The sequence below is a fragment of the Aquarana catesbeiana genome, linkage group LG01, assembly GCF_042186555.1.
Source record: "Aquarana catesbeiana isolate 2022-GZ linkage group LG01, ASM4218655v1, whole genome shotgun sequence".
In the NCBI taxonomy this organism is placed as follows: Eukaryota; Metazoa; Chordata; class Amphibia; order Anura; family Ranidae; genus Aquarana; species Aquarana catesbeiana.
In genome coordinates, this window is record NC_133324.1 from 969,841,531 (window position 1) to 969,857,778 (window position 16,248).

General features: G+C 43.4%; 1 protein-coding gene across 2 annotated transcripts; it reads left to right on the plus strand.

Moving 5' to 3' along the window:
* The first annotated feature begins 3,652 nt into the window (after positions 1-3,652).
* Positions 3,653-16,029, plus strand: LOC141122642 (uncharacterized). Of its 2 annotated transcripts, XM_073611993.1 has the most exons (3): positions 3,700-3,758; positions 6,321-6,381; positions 11,592-16,028. In XM_073611993.1, the coding sequence occupies exon 3, from the start codon at positions 11,593-11,595 to the stop codon at positions 14,185-14,187; it is 2,595 nt and encodes an 864-aa protein (XP_073468094.1). In that variant the 5' UTR covers positions 3,700-3,758; positions 6,321-6,381; position 11,592; the 3' UTR covers positions 14,188-16,028. The 2 variants fall into 2 exon arrangements, with proteins under 2 accessions (XP_073468093.1, XP_073468094.1); XM_073611992.1 differs by lacking the exon at positions 6,321-6,381 and having other exon boundaries at positions 3,653-3,758; positions 11,592-16,029.
* The last annotated feature ends 219 nt before the right edge of the window (positions 16,030-16,248 follow it).

The window sequence follows — 16,248 nt, forward strand, 5'->3', positions numbered from 1 at the left end:
CCTTTAAATGGTTTATTACCCACTCGCTGCCAAATCACATACCTGTACGTCATGTGACTACAAGTGGTTGTAGCGGGATGATGATATGCAGCTGTAGACATCACCCGGTACTGTTTTTTTAGAGCCAATGGTTGGCTCTCTTGTAATAACACAAGCAGAAGGGGACAACCCTCCCCATTCCACCACTCGCCCGTCCCACCCGGAGACCCGAGCGACCAGCCGCCACGTCTGCTGGCTGGCCACGGAGACCCAAAGAAAGCCGGGATTGGCTTTGGTTTGGTTTCGGATGTAGTAACTCGGAAGCTAAGTCATGACATCACTTTCAGTTTACTGGAGTCTTAAAGGGACCAGTTTTAAAAAAAAATCAAAACTATTCAAAAATGCCGATCTTGGCGTTTTGAATGCTTTCAAGTGCAGATGAGGGGTTTGGGATCTTGTAGACCCCAGATCTCTCCATAAAGAGGACCTGTCACCTCCTATTACTGTCACATGGGATGTTTACATTCATTATAGACCCCAGATCCCTCCATAAAGAGGACCTGTCACCCCCTATTACTGTCACATGGGATGTTTACATTCATTATAGACCCCAGATCTCTCCATAAAGAGGACCTGTCACCTCCTATTACTGTCACATGGGATGTTTACATTCATTATAGACCCCAGATCTCTCCATAAAGAGGACCTGTCACCTCCTATTAATGTCACATGGGATGTTTACATTCATTATAGACCCCAGATCTCTCCATAAAGAGGACCTGTCACCACCTATTACTGTCACATGGGATGTTTACATTCATTATAGACCCCAGATCTCTCCATAAAGAGGACCTGTCACCTCCTATTACTGTCACATGGGATGTTTACATTCATTATAGACCCCAGATCTCTCCATAAAGAGGACCTGTCACCACCTATTACTGTCACATGGGATGTTTACATTCATTATAGACCCCAGATCTCTCCATAAAGAGGACCTGTCACCACCTATTACTGTCACATGGGATGTTTACATTCATTATAGACCCCAGATCTCTCCATAAAGAGGACCTGTCACCACCTATTACTGTCACATGGGATGTTTACATAAATTATAGACCCCAGATCTCTCCATAAAGAGGACCTGTCACCTCCTATTACTGTCACATGGGATGTTTACATTCATTATAGACCCCAGATCTCTCCATAAAGAGGACCTGTCACCGCCTATTACTGTCACATGGGATGTTTACATTCATTATAGACCCCAGATCTCTCCATAAAGAGGACCTGTCACCGCCTATTACTGTCACATGGGATGTTTACATTCATTATAGACCCCAGATCTCTCCATAAAGATGACCTGTCACCTCCTATTACTGTCACATGGGATGTTTACATTCATTATAGACCCCAGATCTCTCCATAAAGAGGACCTGTCACCACCTATTACTGTCACATGGGATGTTTACATTCATTATAGACCCCAGATCTCTCCATAAAGAGGACCTGTCACCACCTATTACTGTCACATGGGATGTTTACATTCATTATAGACCCCAGATCTCTCCATAAAGAGGACCTGTCACCACCTATTACTGTCACATGGGATGTTTACATAAATTATAGACCCCAGATCTCTCCATAAAGAGGACCTGTCACCACCTATTACTGTCACATGGGATGTTTACATTCATTATAGACCCCAGATCTCTCCATAAAGATGACCTGTCACCTCCTATTACTGTCACATGGGATGTTTACATTCATTATAGACCCCAGATCCCTCCATAAAGAGGATCTGTCACCTCCTATTACTGTCACATGGGATGTTTACATTCATTATAGACCCCAGATCTCTCCATAAAGATGACCTGTCACCTCCTATTACTGTCACATGGGATGTTTACATTCATTATAGACCCCAGATCTCTCCATAAAGAGGACCTGTCACCCCCTATTACTGTCACATGGGATGTTTACATTCATTATAGACCCCAGATCTCTCCATAAAGAGGACCTGTCACCGCCTATTACTGTCACATGGGATGTTTACATTCATTATAGACCCCAGATCTCTCCATAAAGAGGACCTGTCACCGCCTATTACTGTCACATGGGATGTTTACATTCATTATAGACCCCAGATCTCTCCATAAAGAGGACCTGTCACCTCCTATTACTGTCACATGGGATGTTTACATTCATTATAGACCCCAGATCTCTCCATAAAGAGGACCTGTCACCTCCTATTACTGTCACATGGGATGTTTACATTCATTATAGACCCCAGATCTCTCCATAAAGAGGACCTGTCACCTCCTATTACTGTCACATGGGATGTTTACATTCATTATAGACCCCAGATCTCTCCATAAAGAGGACCTGTCACCTCCTATTACTGTCACATGGGATGTTTACATTCATTATAGACCCCAGATCTCTCCATAAAGAGGACCTGTCACCTCCTATTACTGTCACATGGGATGTTTACATTCATTATAGACCCCAGATCTCTCCATAAAGAGGACCTGTCACCTCCTATTACTGTCACATGGGATGTTTACATTCATTATAGACCCCAGATCTCTCCATAAAGAGGACCTGTCACCTCCTATTACTGTCACATGGGATGTTTACATTTCTTGTCACAGCAATTAAAGTGATTTAAAAAAAAATAAAAGCAACAGTGTAAAAAAAGAAAAGAAAAAAGAAATAAAAAGGTAAAGTGCCCCTGTCCCCCTGTGCTAGCACACAAAGGCAAATGCGTGCGTCAGTCCTGAACGCACGCAAACCACGATCGTCCCACACATGTGAGGTATATCTGCGAATGGGCAGTAATTCCAGCTACTCCTCTGTAAGTATAAAGTGATAACCTGTAAAGGCTTTTAAAGGGTCACCTATGGATAATATCGTCGTGTGATGCCCCCTTGTGCGGACATGTGCAATTTTAAAGCATGACATGTTTGGTATCTACTTACTCGGCGTGACATAACCTTTTATATTTTACAAAAAAAAAATTGGGTTATTTATTGCATTTTTGTGCATTAAAATGTAAAAAAGTGTATAAAAAAAAATCCCCAAAAACTGCATTTGAAACCCCACTGCGCAAATACCGTGTGACATAATAAATTGTAAACCCACTAATTTATTCTCTAGGTTCATAGATAGATAGATAGATGATAGATAGATAGATAGATAGATAGATAGATAGATAGATAGATAGATAGATATAGATGTATACATATATCTGTATATATATAGACATATATATATCTATATATATAATGCTTGGGGGTTATAAGTAATTTTTGTAGCAAAAAGTACTGATTTAAACTTGTAAACAAAAAGTGACAGAAAAAGCCTTCAACTGGTTAATAAATATTTATTATTAGTATATATACATACTAACAATAAATATTCATATTCATTTAATAAATATTGAATTAATTACTAATTTTATATTATTTATATTCATCCATATATTCATAATACATATAATCCTAATATTACTCTGAGGATTATATTCTATGATGTCCTGATGTACTATATACTGATATAATATTATGTGACCTACAGAAAAATGGCCGCCCCCGGCCGGAGTCCTTTCACAGAGCAGAGTGACCTCTAGTGTCTGCTGCAAGATTCCTTGTGCGTCTTACGCAGTTTATTATAGTGTTTTGTCCTATGCAAAATGGCCGCCAACCAAAGCCTCAGCTAAACCTTGTTGGACCTCTAGTGTTTGTGGAATGAAACAGGAAGAAGCATTGTATGGAGAGGTGAGGAGGATACATGGAGGAAATGATCAATAATACAGATTATAGGTGATCAATAATCAATGTGAGAGGAGAGAAAGGGGGACATAGATGTATATCTTATTACAGAGATCTAAGCAGTCTGTACCAGAGGAACTGTCCCCTCCCCCCCACATCAGTCTCTGTACAGAGGAGCTTACACTCTAATGTCCCCTCCCCCCACAGTCACATCAGTCTCTGTACAGAGGAGCTTACACTCTAATGTCCCCTCCCCCCACAGTCACATCAGTCTGTACAGAGGAGCTTACACTCTAATGTCCCCTCCCCCCACAGTCACATCAGTCTCTGTACAGAGGAGCTTACACTCTAATGTCCCCTCCCCCCACAGTCACATCAGTCTGTACAGAGGAGCTTACACTCTAATGTCCCCTCCCCCCCACAGTCACATCAGTCTCTGTACAGAGGAGCTTACACTCTAATGTCCCCTCCCCCCACAGTCACATCAGTCTCTGTACCAGAGGAGCTTACACTCTAATGCCCCCTCCCCCCACAGTCACATCAGTCTCTGTACAGAGGAGCTTACACTCTAATGCCCCCTCCCCCACAGTCACATCAGTCTCTGTACAGAGGAGCTTACACTCTAATGTCCCCTCCCCCCACAGTCACATCAGTCTCTGTACAGAGGAGCTTACACTCTAATGTCCCCTCCCCCCACAGTCACATCAGTCTCTGTACAGAGGAGCTTACACTCTAATGTCCCCTCCCCCACAGTCACATCAGTCTCTGTACAGAGGAGCTTACACTCTAATGTCCCCTCCCCCACAGTCACATCAGTCTCTGTACAGAGGAGCTTACACTCTAATGTCCCCTCCCCCCACAGTCACATCAGTCTGTACAGAGGAGCTTACACTCTAATGTCCCCTCCCCCCACAGTCACATCAGTCTCTGTACAGAGGAGCTTACACTCTAATGTCCCCTCCTCCACAGTCACATCAGTCTCTGTACAGAGGAGCTTACACTCTAATGTCCCCTCCCTCCACAGTCACATCAGTCTCTATACAGAGGAGCTTACACTCTAATGTCCCCTCCCCCCCACAGTCACATCAGTCTCTGTACAGAGGAGCTTACACTCTAATGTCCCCTCCCCCCACAGTCACATCAGTCTCTGTACCAGAGGAGCTTACACTCTAATGCCCCCTCCCCCCACAGTCACATCAGTCTCTGTACAGAGGAGCTTACACTCTAATGCCCCCTCCCCCACAGTCACATCAGTCTCTGTACAGAGGAGCTTACACTCTAATGTCCCCTCCCCCCACAGTCACATCAGTCTCTGTACAGAGGAGCTTACACTCTAATGTCCCCTCCCCCCACAGTCACATCAGTCTCTGTACAGAGGAGCTTACACTCTAATGTCCCCTCCCCCACAGTCACATCAGTTCAGGCGTCCCAATACTTTTGGTAATATAGTGTATAATATCATTGTGAATGATGCCGTATTCCTACCGCTCTCTACATCTACCAAGACACGTCATCAACTCCACACTTGTCAATTCCTTCTATACATATATATATAATTTTTATTTTTCTTTAAATCACAAATATGTTGTAATGGAAATGTGTAAGTTCTGTATATAATTGTATTCTATTTTGTATGTTTTGCACTAATAATGTTTTCATTACATTCTTTTGAGTCCTGATTAGAATTAGCCTGCCTATGTTACGCCCCTTGTTACCATAAAAGTATAGTTGTAATATTAATGTGATACCTACGTAATCATGTGTATAAAAACCTTCAATTGTGTCATAATAAAGCAGAACAGTAATTTGGAAAGATGCTGAGCGTATCTTTTGTGTCTGTTCCCTACTGCAGTAGTTATTATTATTTTGGTAACCACTAATCAATATGAGGATAGGAGTTGCCTATCTATCAATTTAACCAACTCAATGCAGATTTTCCCCCAGCCCAAGTTAAAGTGATTGTAAGCCTTCGTTTTTTTTTTTTTTTTTTAATTTAAAATAACAAACCTATCATACTTACCTCCACTGTGCAGCTCGTTTTGCACGGAGTGGCCCCGAACCTCCTCTTCTGGGGTCCCCCGGCGGCTCCTCCCCCACATCAGATAACCCCTTAGGAGAAGTGTTCTCCCGGGGGGGAGGGAGTGGTTACCTTGCGGGCTCTCTCCCGAGTCCAGCATTCGGCCTCCATAGACACGAATGTATGACTCGGCCCCACCCCCCCCAGTCATTGGATTTGATTGACAGTAGCGGGAGCCAATGGCTGCGCTGCTATCAATCTATCCAAGCAAGAGCCGGGACCCGTGGAGAGAGAGGGAGAGCGTGTCTCCGCCGAGGGAAAGTAAAACGGGGGAGGGGGTCACTGCCAGAAGTTTTATCACCTTAATGCATCCTACACAAAGGTTTACAACCCCTTTCAACATAAATCTCAAATACTCATTTATTAGTCTTATCCAATATACAGTATTTAAATTATAGGAACTTATCAATGAAACATGTATTTGTTTTTGATCACGGCCGGATCTTATCAAATTACTATTTATTATTTTAATTATAATATATTTCTTAAAGGATTTACAGAGTTTGGGAAAGGATCAGCAGCGTAGTCTTCGGATTTTCACATCACAGCCAAGTAAGTTCATGTAACTTTGTGAATGATTGTGTTTTTGTTATTAGAATTATACGTTCGCTTCACAGACAAATGACGGAGGCGGAGGGGTGCGGCCCTCTTGTTCTGGGATGATGTCACATGACGTCTTCCCACTCTCGAGCCCCGGGGGCCGTGCAGCGCAGTGATCGGCAATGCACTGTGACCCTGGGACATGGCTCATCACCCATCTCGGTAAAGAGGCCATGACAAGGCTCCCTTACCCATGTGATCAGCTGTGTCCAATCACAGCTGATGACATGTAAACAAGGAAATGCTGGTTATCAGCTCTCCTCTTCTCACACTGACAGAGGGGGAAGAGAGGAGGGACGATCAGCGACATTTCCTCACAGGGGAGATCTGCACAGATAAACAAGGCACTGACCATCAGTGCAGCCCCAACATGCCCAGCAGTAATGCCTATCAGTGCCTGCTAATCAGTGCCCATCAGTGTCTCCTAATCAGTGCCCATCAGTGTAGCCTATCAATGCAGTCTATCAGTGCCCATCAGTGTCTCCTAATCAGTGCAGCCTATCAGTGCCCATCAGTGCAGCCTATCAGTGCCTCCTAATCAGTGCTCATCAGTGCCTCCTAATCAGTGCCCCCTCATCAGTGCCCATCAGTGCCTCCTCATCAGTGCCCATCAGTGTCTCATCAGTGCCCATCAGTGCCTCCTCATCAGTGCCCATTAGTGTCTCCTAATCAGTGCCCATCAGTGCAGCCTATCAGTGCCTCCTAATCAGTGCCCATAAGTGCAGCCTATCAGTGCCCATCAGTGCTCCCTCATCAGTAACCCCCTCATCAGTGCCCCCTCATCAGTGCCCATCAGTGTCTCTCAATCAGTGCCTATCAGTGTCTCCTAATCAGTGCCCATCAGTGTCTCCTAATCGGTGCCCATCAGTGCAGTCTATCAGTGCCTCCTAATCAGTGCCCATCAGTACCTCCTAATCAGTGCCCCCTCATTAGTGCCTATCAGTGTCCCCTAATCAGTGCTCATCAGTGCCCCCTCATCAGTGCCCATTAGTGTCTCCTAATCGGTACCCATCAGTGCAGCCTATCAGTGCCCATAATTGCCCTCTCAATCAGTGCCCATCAGTGCCCTCTCAATCAGTGCCCATCGGTGTCTCTCAATCAGTGCCCATCAGTACAGCCTATCAGTGCCCATCAGTGCCTCCTAATCAGTGCCCATCAGTGTCTACTAATCGGTGCCCATCAGTGAAGGAGAAAAATTACTTATTTACAAAATTTTCTAACACAAACTAAAAACAACTTTTTTTTTTTTTTTAATTTTTAATTTTTTGTTTAGCCAAAAAAAAAACCCCAGTGGTGATTGAATACCACCAAAAGAAAGCTCTGTCTGTCTCCAAAAAAGTTATAAAAATGTCATTTGAGTACAGTGTAGCATGACAGCGCAATTGTCATTCAACGTGTGAGAGCGCTGAAAGCTGAAAAATGGCCTGGGCAGGAAGGGGGTGAAAGTGCCCCCCGGTATTGAAGGGGTTAAGTAGAACTGTTGTCCCCCTCTTCCTAGATCTCAAAGCCTCTCCACCTTTTTTCCTCCTCTTACTCCCCCTCTATTGCACCCCTCACTGTAAAATGGAAAACAAGAGAAGATGCAGAACGGCTACCAGTGTGCAAGGCATTTGTTAATCTCTCGTTATCCGATGCTTGGATAGCACCTCGTGTGACCCGTTATCTGTCCCTCACATTGTCGGAAAGATAATGACTGACATTTGTATATTATGTTACTATGGGAATTTGTATATACAGTATCTGACAAAAGTAAGTACACCCCTCACATTTTTGTAAATCTTTTCTTCTATCTAAAGTGTCAATATTTTGTGTGGCCACCGTTATTTTCCAGCACTGCCTTAACCCTCTTGGGCATGGAGGTCACCAGAGCTTCACAGGTTGTCACTGGAGTCCTCTTCCACTCCTCCATGACGTCATAACGGAGCTGGTGGATGTTAGAGACTTGCGCTCCTCCACCTTCCATTTTGAGGATGCCCCACAGATACTCAATAGGGTTTAGGTCTGGAGAGATGCTTGGCCAGTCCATCACCTTTACCTTCAGCTTCTTTAGCAAGACAGCGGTGGTCTTGCAGGTGTGTTTGGGGTGGTTATCATGTTGGAATACTGCCCTGTGGCCCAGTCTCTGAAGGGAGGGGATCATGCTCTGCTTCAGTATGTCACAGTACATGTTGGCATTCATGGTTCCCTCAATGAACTGTAGCCCCCCAGTGCCGGCAGCCCCAGACCATGACACTCCCACCACCATGCTTGACTGTAGACAAGACACACTTGTCTTTGTACTCCTCACCTGGTTGCCCCCACACATGCTTGTCACCATCTGAACCAAATAAGTTTATCTTGGTCTCATCAGAGCACAGGACATGGTTCCAGTAATCCATGTCCTTAGTCTGCTTGTCTTCAGCAAACTGTTTGAGGACTTTCTTGTGCATCATCTTTAGAAGAGGCTTCCTTCTGGGACGACAGCCATGCAGACCAATTTGATGCAGTGTGCGCCATATGGTCTGAGCACTGACAGGCTGACCCCCCCCCCCAATTTGGAAGGTTCTCATCCAAGATTTTACAATACATGGCCCCGTCCATTGGCCCCATCAATGCGGCAAATTTGGTCTGTACCTTTAGCAGAGAAACAGCCCCAAAGTATCATGTTCCCACCTCCGCGTGTGACTGTAGGGATGGTGTTCTTAGGGTCATAGTCAGCATTTTTCTTCCTCCAAACACAGCAAGTCAAGTTAATGCAAAGACCTAAATTTTGGTCTCTGACCACAGCACTTTCTCCTAATCCTTCTCTGAATCATTTAGATATTCATTGGCAAACTTCAGACGGGCCTGTACATGTGCCTTCTTAGCAGGGGGACCTTGTGGGCGCTGCAGGATTTCATCCATGTTACCAATGGTTTGTCTGACTGTGGCCCCAACTCCCTTGAGATCATTCCCAAGCTCCTCTCGTGTAGTTCTGGGCTGATCCCTCACTTTTCTCATGACCATCCTCACCCCATGAGGCAAAATCTTGCATGGGAGCTCCAGACCGAGGGCAATTGATGGGTATTTTGTATTTCTTCTATTTGCGAATAATCGCTCCAACAGTTGTCTCCTTCTCACCAAGCTTCTTGCTGATGGTCATTCCAGCCTTGTGCAGGTCTACAATCTTGTCACTGACGTCCTTTGACAGATCTTTGGTCTTGCCCGTGATGGTGAGGTTTGAATGGAAGAAAGAGATTCTGTGGACAGGTGTCTTTTATACACATAACGAGTTGTCGTTAGGAGCACCACCTTACATTGACAGGACTAATCTGTGTACCACATGAGCACCTACTGTAGCCAGTCTGTGGGAGCCAGAATTATTGTTGGTAGGGGACCAAAATACTTATTTTACTCACTGAGCTATGACTAAGCACTCTGTGTAGTGTGAAACGCGTAAGCTTTGTTCCACTCTGCTGTGACCTGTATTTTGGATGACACTTTATTGAATAAAGGCAAATATTTTTGGAGTGCGGCTGTCCAGGATTGATGTCTAACTACTCACTGAACTGCAACCCCATTTATAACATTTGTATCATGTGTTTTTTCTGGATTTTTGGTTGATATTCTGTCTCTATCACTTAAAATACACCTATGATAAAAATGATAGACCCTTCATTTATATGTAAGTGGGCAAACTTAAAAAAAAGGCAGGGGAGCAAATCATTATTTTCCCCCACTGTATTGTACTGTCACTTTTAAAACTGATTGCCTACAATCCCATCTGGACTATTGAGAAAAGGACGCAGTCCTACTCCATTTTATTTTTGGGCCTGATGGGACGCAGAGTTATGCGATTGTACGTAGACAAAAGTCAGTTTACAGCCGCCGCTCCATAGGGATGAATGGACCATCCAATTAGGTCCGCTGTAAAAGACTGACAGGCTGGCCTGATTGTATCGCCCCTGTGAAAGTTGCCTTAGGCTAGATTTCCACTATTTTGCCGCAATTTTTTGCTGCGATTTTTATGATTCTGCACCTGCCTTGAAACGTGTTAGCTGTTTTTATCCTTGCTGTATGGATTAATATCAATAAAGAATTTATTTTTCATTGGAGTGCGGCCATCCGGACTTTTGTTCTGTTCTTTTTTTTGCCCCGATTTTGATGGGACTGGAAACAATGGCTGTGTATTCCTGAGGTCTATGGACCTCAAGTCGCATCAAAGTGGGATCAGAGTAGTGCAGGGACTACTTTGAAGTGGCAGAGATATGAATGGTACTCATTGGAAATCATGGGTAACGACTCGTCATGTGACTTGCAGTCCCAAGTCACATGACAAGTCGCACTAGTGGAAACCGAGCATTAAATGTGCATTAAACCTTATGGAGATGGTTTAATGCACATTGCACTGCATTACATTCTTTCCCGGCCTTGATGGACGGGGAAACTGTCAACGGGGAGGAAATGATGTTACACGTCACTTACGGGTCAACAACTAGAAGGAGAGGAGAGCAGATGTGTGTCTCCCCCTCCCCTCTACCCAGTGGCACCCACTATGCCGGTCCCGGGCTCCACTTTCCCATCTGCGGGCCCGGGACCGGCATAGTGGGTGCCACTGGGTAGAGGTGGGGGAGAGAAGAGCTGACCCAGAAGTGATGTGTGATGAAATTTTCGGGTCCACTTTGATAATCTCTTTGACCACCAAGAGATCTTCACACCGGTGGCACCCTCTATGCCGGTCCTGGGCTCCACTTTCCCATCTGCGGCCCGGGACCGGCATAGTGGGTGCCACTGGGTAGAGGTGGGGGAGAGAAGAGCTGACCCAGAAGTTTTGTGTGACAAAATTTTCGGGTCCACTTTGACAATTTCCCTGACCACCAAGACCGGGAAAGAAAGAGGTATTCACACCGGTGGCACCCGCTATGCCGGTCCTGGGCTCCACTTTCCCATCTGCGGGCCCGGGCATAGTGGGTGCCACCGGGTAGAGGTGTATGGGGGGGGAGGAGAGCTGACTCAGAAGTCATGTGTGACGAAATTTTCGGGTCCACATTGACAATTTCCTTGACCACCAAGGCCGGGAAAGAAGGAGATATTCACACTACCTATAGGTAAAATTTAAAGATGGAAGTTTACTTTCTCTTTAATAAACTTTTTAGTATTTTTGCAGTGAATATTACTCAAAATAATTGTTCTCTTTCTTTCAGAATGCCTGGCTGTTTTGTTCCTGGATGTTCATATTCTTGGCGTAGAAAGGACACAATTTTGCATATTTTCCCTAAAAAGGAGGCTAGGATAAGACTTTGGCTACAGAATATGAATGTACAAAACACTGAACTTGAGTATCACGTAACCCGTATAGCCAAATCGGGAAGGGAAAAATTTAGAATTTGTTCCAAACATTTCTCAGATAAAGACTATGTCATGGGAGGACAAGGCCGCTGTTTACGCTTTGATGCCATACCCACACTTCAGATGCCACCTGCTCTTGAACCCCAAATTGTAGAACATTTTGAACACAATTACTACAAGCGCCAGAAACTAACTGATACATCTGAGGGGGAAGTAAGGAGCGAGGAGCCCTCGTCCTTTCTTGAAACCTCGCAAACTTCAAGTGGTTTGTACGGTGGTCTATCTACGGGTTCACCAGACGAAGAAACCACCTCGCCTACATTGCAGAGCTCTGAACACATTTTTCAAGCCGATCCTGCATCACCAGAAATGGTGGCAGATGAAATTGAAGTTTCTACATCAGATTTTTTCAGAGAAAGTTTAACTACGACGAGTTCGAGGAAAAAAAAATTAAAAGGGTCTTCAAAACAATTCACAGCTGCAAGAGGCGCAAACTCTGAATACATTGCGGGACAAAAACATAAAGCGATACAGATTGATCCATTATTTATGAAAAAAAATAAAAAAGTACAGGCGTCCGTTATTAAATTGCAAATTTCAGTTGGGATTCAGTGCGACTTGGTAAGTCTTCCTCCGCTTGTGCCTTTGACTAAATCAAGGTCCGGTGTTGAAAACGAGCCATGGATTCAAAACGGTGATCCTTCATTATTACAGTCGTCGTCTTGTGATGCTGATCTTACAGAACCACCGAATCCATCGCAAGGACAAAATGTCACTCACCCATTTCCTCTTCGTTGTTACGGATATTCAGAAATTGAAGGCAACGCAACCCCTGAAACGGTATTACAAAACGAGAGTTACCGTCCAGGTGTGAAGGAGGAATATCTACAAGACGCGAAAGAAGATTATCTTATCGATCCCACAGATCCCGATGCGTCGTTCTTTCTTTTGGAAGACCAGTCGGATCAAAAATTAGCAACTGAGAGAAAATTTATCGTTTTTGAGAGTTGTTTAAATGAGCTATTACTGAACAGCAAGTGCAAATATCATAAGAATTGCCCGGGAAAAGTGATTAAAATAAAAAAATATCTTGTTGGTTCAGCTTTAGTTGTAGAAGGCTACTGTGGTGAACACCACCGGTTTCACTTGTGGAGCAGCCAGCCGTTTGTTGGGAAAATGCCTGTTGGAAATCTTCTGCTTTCCGGTTCTATTCTGTGCAGTGGATCTAATTTTCGGAAGGTTTCCAATTTTTTCCATTTACTGGGCTTATGTGGAATATCCCAAGCGACTTATTACAAAAATCAAAATTACTACCTTTTTCCCATCATCAATCATCACTGGTGTGAAGAACGCAAAGACGTCATCTTCAACGTCGGGAAGCGTACAGTTGCTCTTGCAGGGGACGGACAATGCGACTCGCCTGGATTGAGTGCCAAGTACTGCACTTATACCTTCCTAGACATGGATACCGACAAAATAATCGATTTTCAGGTTGAGCCAATTAAAACGGGAGTATCTCCAAAGTCTTTAGAGAAAATCGCTTTCGGGAAAGCTCTTCACCGGCTAAAAGATGATAATCTGAAGATTAAGATCATAGCTACCGATCGTCATTCCGGTATTCGAAAAATGATAAAAGAGCAGCATAAAGGAATACAGCATGAATTCCACGCGTGGCACTTTGCCAGATCGATAGGAAACAAATTGCACCAAGCTAGTAAGAGGAGAAACTCGCATGAACTGTCAGCTTGGGTGTCTCCTGCAAAAAAACATTTATGGTGGTGCGCTAGCACTTGCAATCGTAATGTGGAGTTACTAAAAGAAAAGTGGATGTCTCTTGCTCTTCATTCAAGCAACGTTCATTCATGGACTGGTGGGAAGTTGTACAAACAATGCAGCCATGAAGAAATGTTGGACAACGAGGAGGAGGAACATGTTTGGCTTTTGCAGGGATCTGCAGCCCATCAAAGAATGAAGGACGTTGTTCTCGACCCTCGAGTTTTGAAAGACCTTGAACATTTGTCGAATTTCTGCCACGCTGGAAATTTCGAGGTATTTCATAGTAGGGCTTTGAAATATAGACCTAAACATCATCATTTTGAAATTGATGGTATGGTAGCACGTACGCAACTTGCCGCATTAGATAACAATCGAAATGTTAGCAGAGAGCAAGCTGTTAGAAGACCAAAATCCTGTGGAGCACCAATACAAACTCCTAACTACAGGTACATCTACAGTAAGGCCAAGAAAGACTGGACCGTGGCAAAAATGTATGACAGCACCAATCAAGAATTTATGATTGATATTTTGGCGGATTCAATTTCTTTGGCTGCTGGTGACCTCAAAGTGGACTGGATTCCTAGACGAAGCTATGAGCCTGAAAATATAGCTCGTTTTCCTTGTCCGGAGAAACCTGATATGCTACAAAGATATCTTTCACGGTTCAACCATTGAAAATGTTATTGTGTTATAAATTCCTATTGTTTTCTTTGTGTAAAATTCTTGAAAGACTTATGGAAAATTATAGCTCAGATTTGAAAAAAACAAAAACAAACGACCTGAAGCATAATACAGAATGACAGTTTTTTTTGTGTGTTTTTTTTTTTTTTTTGTATCATGTTTTATTTTTTATAAAAAATACAGAAATAAAAGCATAACATAAAAATAACACAAAAAAACAGAATGACAGTTTAAATGACACAATAACTGTGCAACACCTTTTATAAAAAAAAAAATGCACACATTTTATAAAAAAATTACCACGTGTGTAAAAAAAAAATTGAAATCTTGGTTATTGTTACAGGCCAAACATTTTATAATAAAAATTCACTCACACGTAATATTTTAATTCGGTTATGTTGATATTAATTATAATGTTAGACCGGTGGGTGGGTGCACGTGGTACATAAAAAAAATAAATGCTCCAAATAGTGTAAAACCTTTTTACATTTATTAAACTTTAAAATACAAAGTATTGCACTTACGTCAATAAGAGCCTAAAGTCTGATGTGGCGGCCGGCGCACAATCAGACAAACCCTTCCGAGAAATGAACTAACACATGAGGTGACGTCAGCACATCGCTCCTCCCTACACGTTTCGTAAGAGATTACGTCCAGGGGCGTCGACGTAATCTCTTACGAAACGCGTAGGGCGGAATTGTCAATTATTGTTAATCTATTTTTCTTTTGATTTACTTTCATTGTGTTTGTATTATACAGGATAATTGCAGCTTCCGATTTATTTGAGATTCATTTTCTATATATTTTTCCAATTATTTCTATTTATTTTTTTAGCGCAGTTTCTTCACTTTTTTCTATTTCCTCAGGCTATTTATACACTTTCCCAGCAGCCACCTGTGCAGGGCTTGCCAAGATTGGCTGGAACAACATAAATATTCATGCTGCCCATTTACATTACTCCACACCTACTTGTATGTTCCACACAGAGGGTGAAGAAAAAAAAAAAACAGGGAGAAAACAAGCCTACAGCCTATGAGACACAGAACAGACTTAACCAATCACAGGCAGATGCACTAATTGCAGAGAGCTAGAGCTAAATTTGCTTAACCCAGAATTACATCCACACTGACTACAGCGAGACAAGTCACCGTTGCCTAACTACATAAATACATCTCCACTGGATACAGTGAGCCAGAACTAGATCTATCTACTCCTAGCACCTATCTAGGAGGGTGCTACATACATTTGCAGGCCTACTTTCAGTTATACCTATAACTTACTGCGGTATCCTGTCTCTACAAAGTCACTATATGGACAGAACAATTACTATGTGCTGGTGTAGTACCTGTAAGAAGGTCTCCAGAACCAGTGACTAGGGCTGCAATCTGCATGGCGTCTTTTCCGAATAGGAAAACACATTAAACCCTCCAGGTGTTCTGCCAGATGCCACACGTAGTTCAGTCACAGAGGAGAAGCACAGAAACCAATAAACGGAAAATTGTTTACTTACCTGACGGTAATTTTCCTTTCCTGATACATAAGCATGACAGCATAGAACGTATGGGTATAGGCTCCGCCTCTCGCCCAATCAGGACTGGTTACACTATATATAAATAAGTCGCCTCCCCAAGGTGGCATTCTCATAACTATACCCAAAAGTGAAGCCCACAAGGGAGGGACCTGTATGCTGTCATGCTTATGTATCAGGAAAGGAAAATCACCGTCCGGTAAGTATACAATTTTCAGTTTTCCTGACACAAGCATGACAGCATACACGTATGGGATGTAGCACGCCCACAAATCACAAGGGAGGATATGCTGAAATAATATTTTCTATAATTATCCATTCCGGTCAGTACAGCACAGCCAAATTCTACAGTCGTTAGGGCTGCCGGATCTACTTTATAATGGGTCAGGAATGTGCCATATGTTGACCACGTTGCAGCTCTGCAAATTACTTCTGGGGATACACCCCTGAACTCCGCCCACGAAGCCGCCAGGCTTCTTGTCGAGTGTGCCCTCACAATTGATGGAGGTTCTAGGCTTCTTGCATGA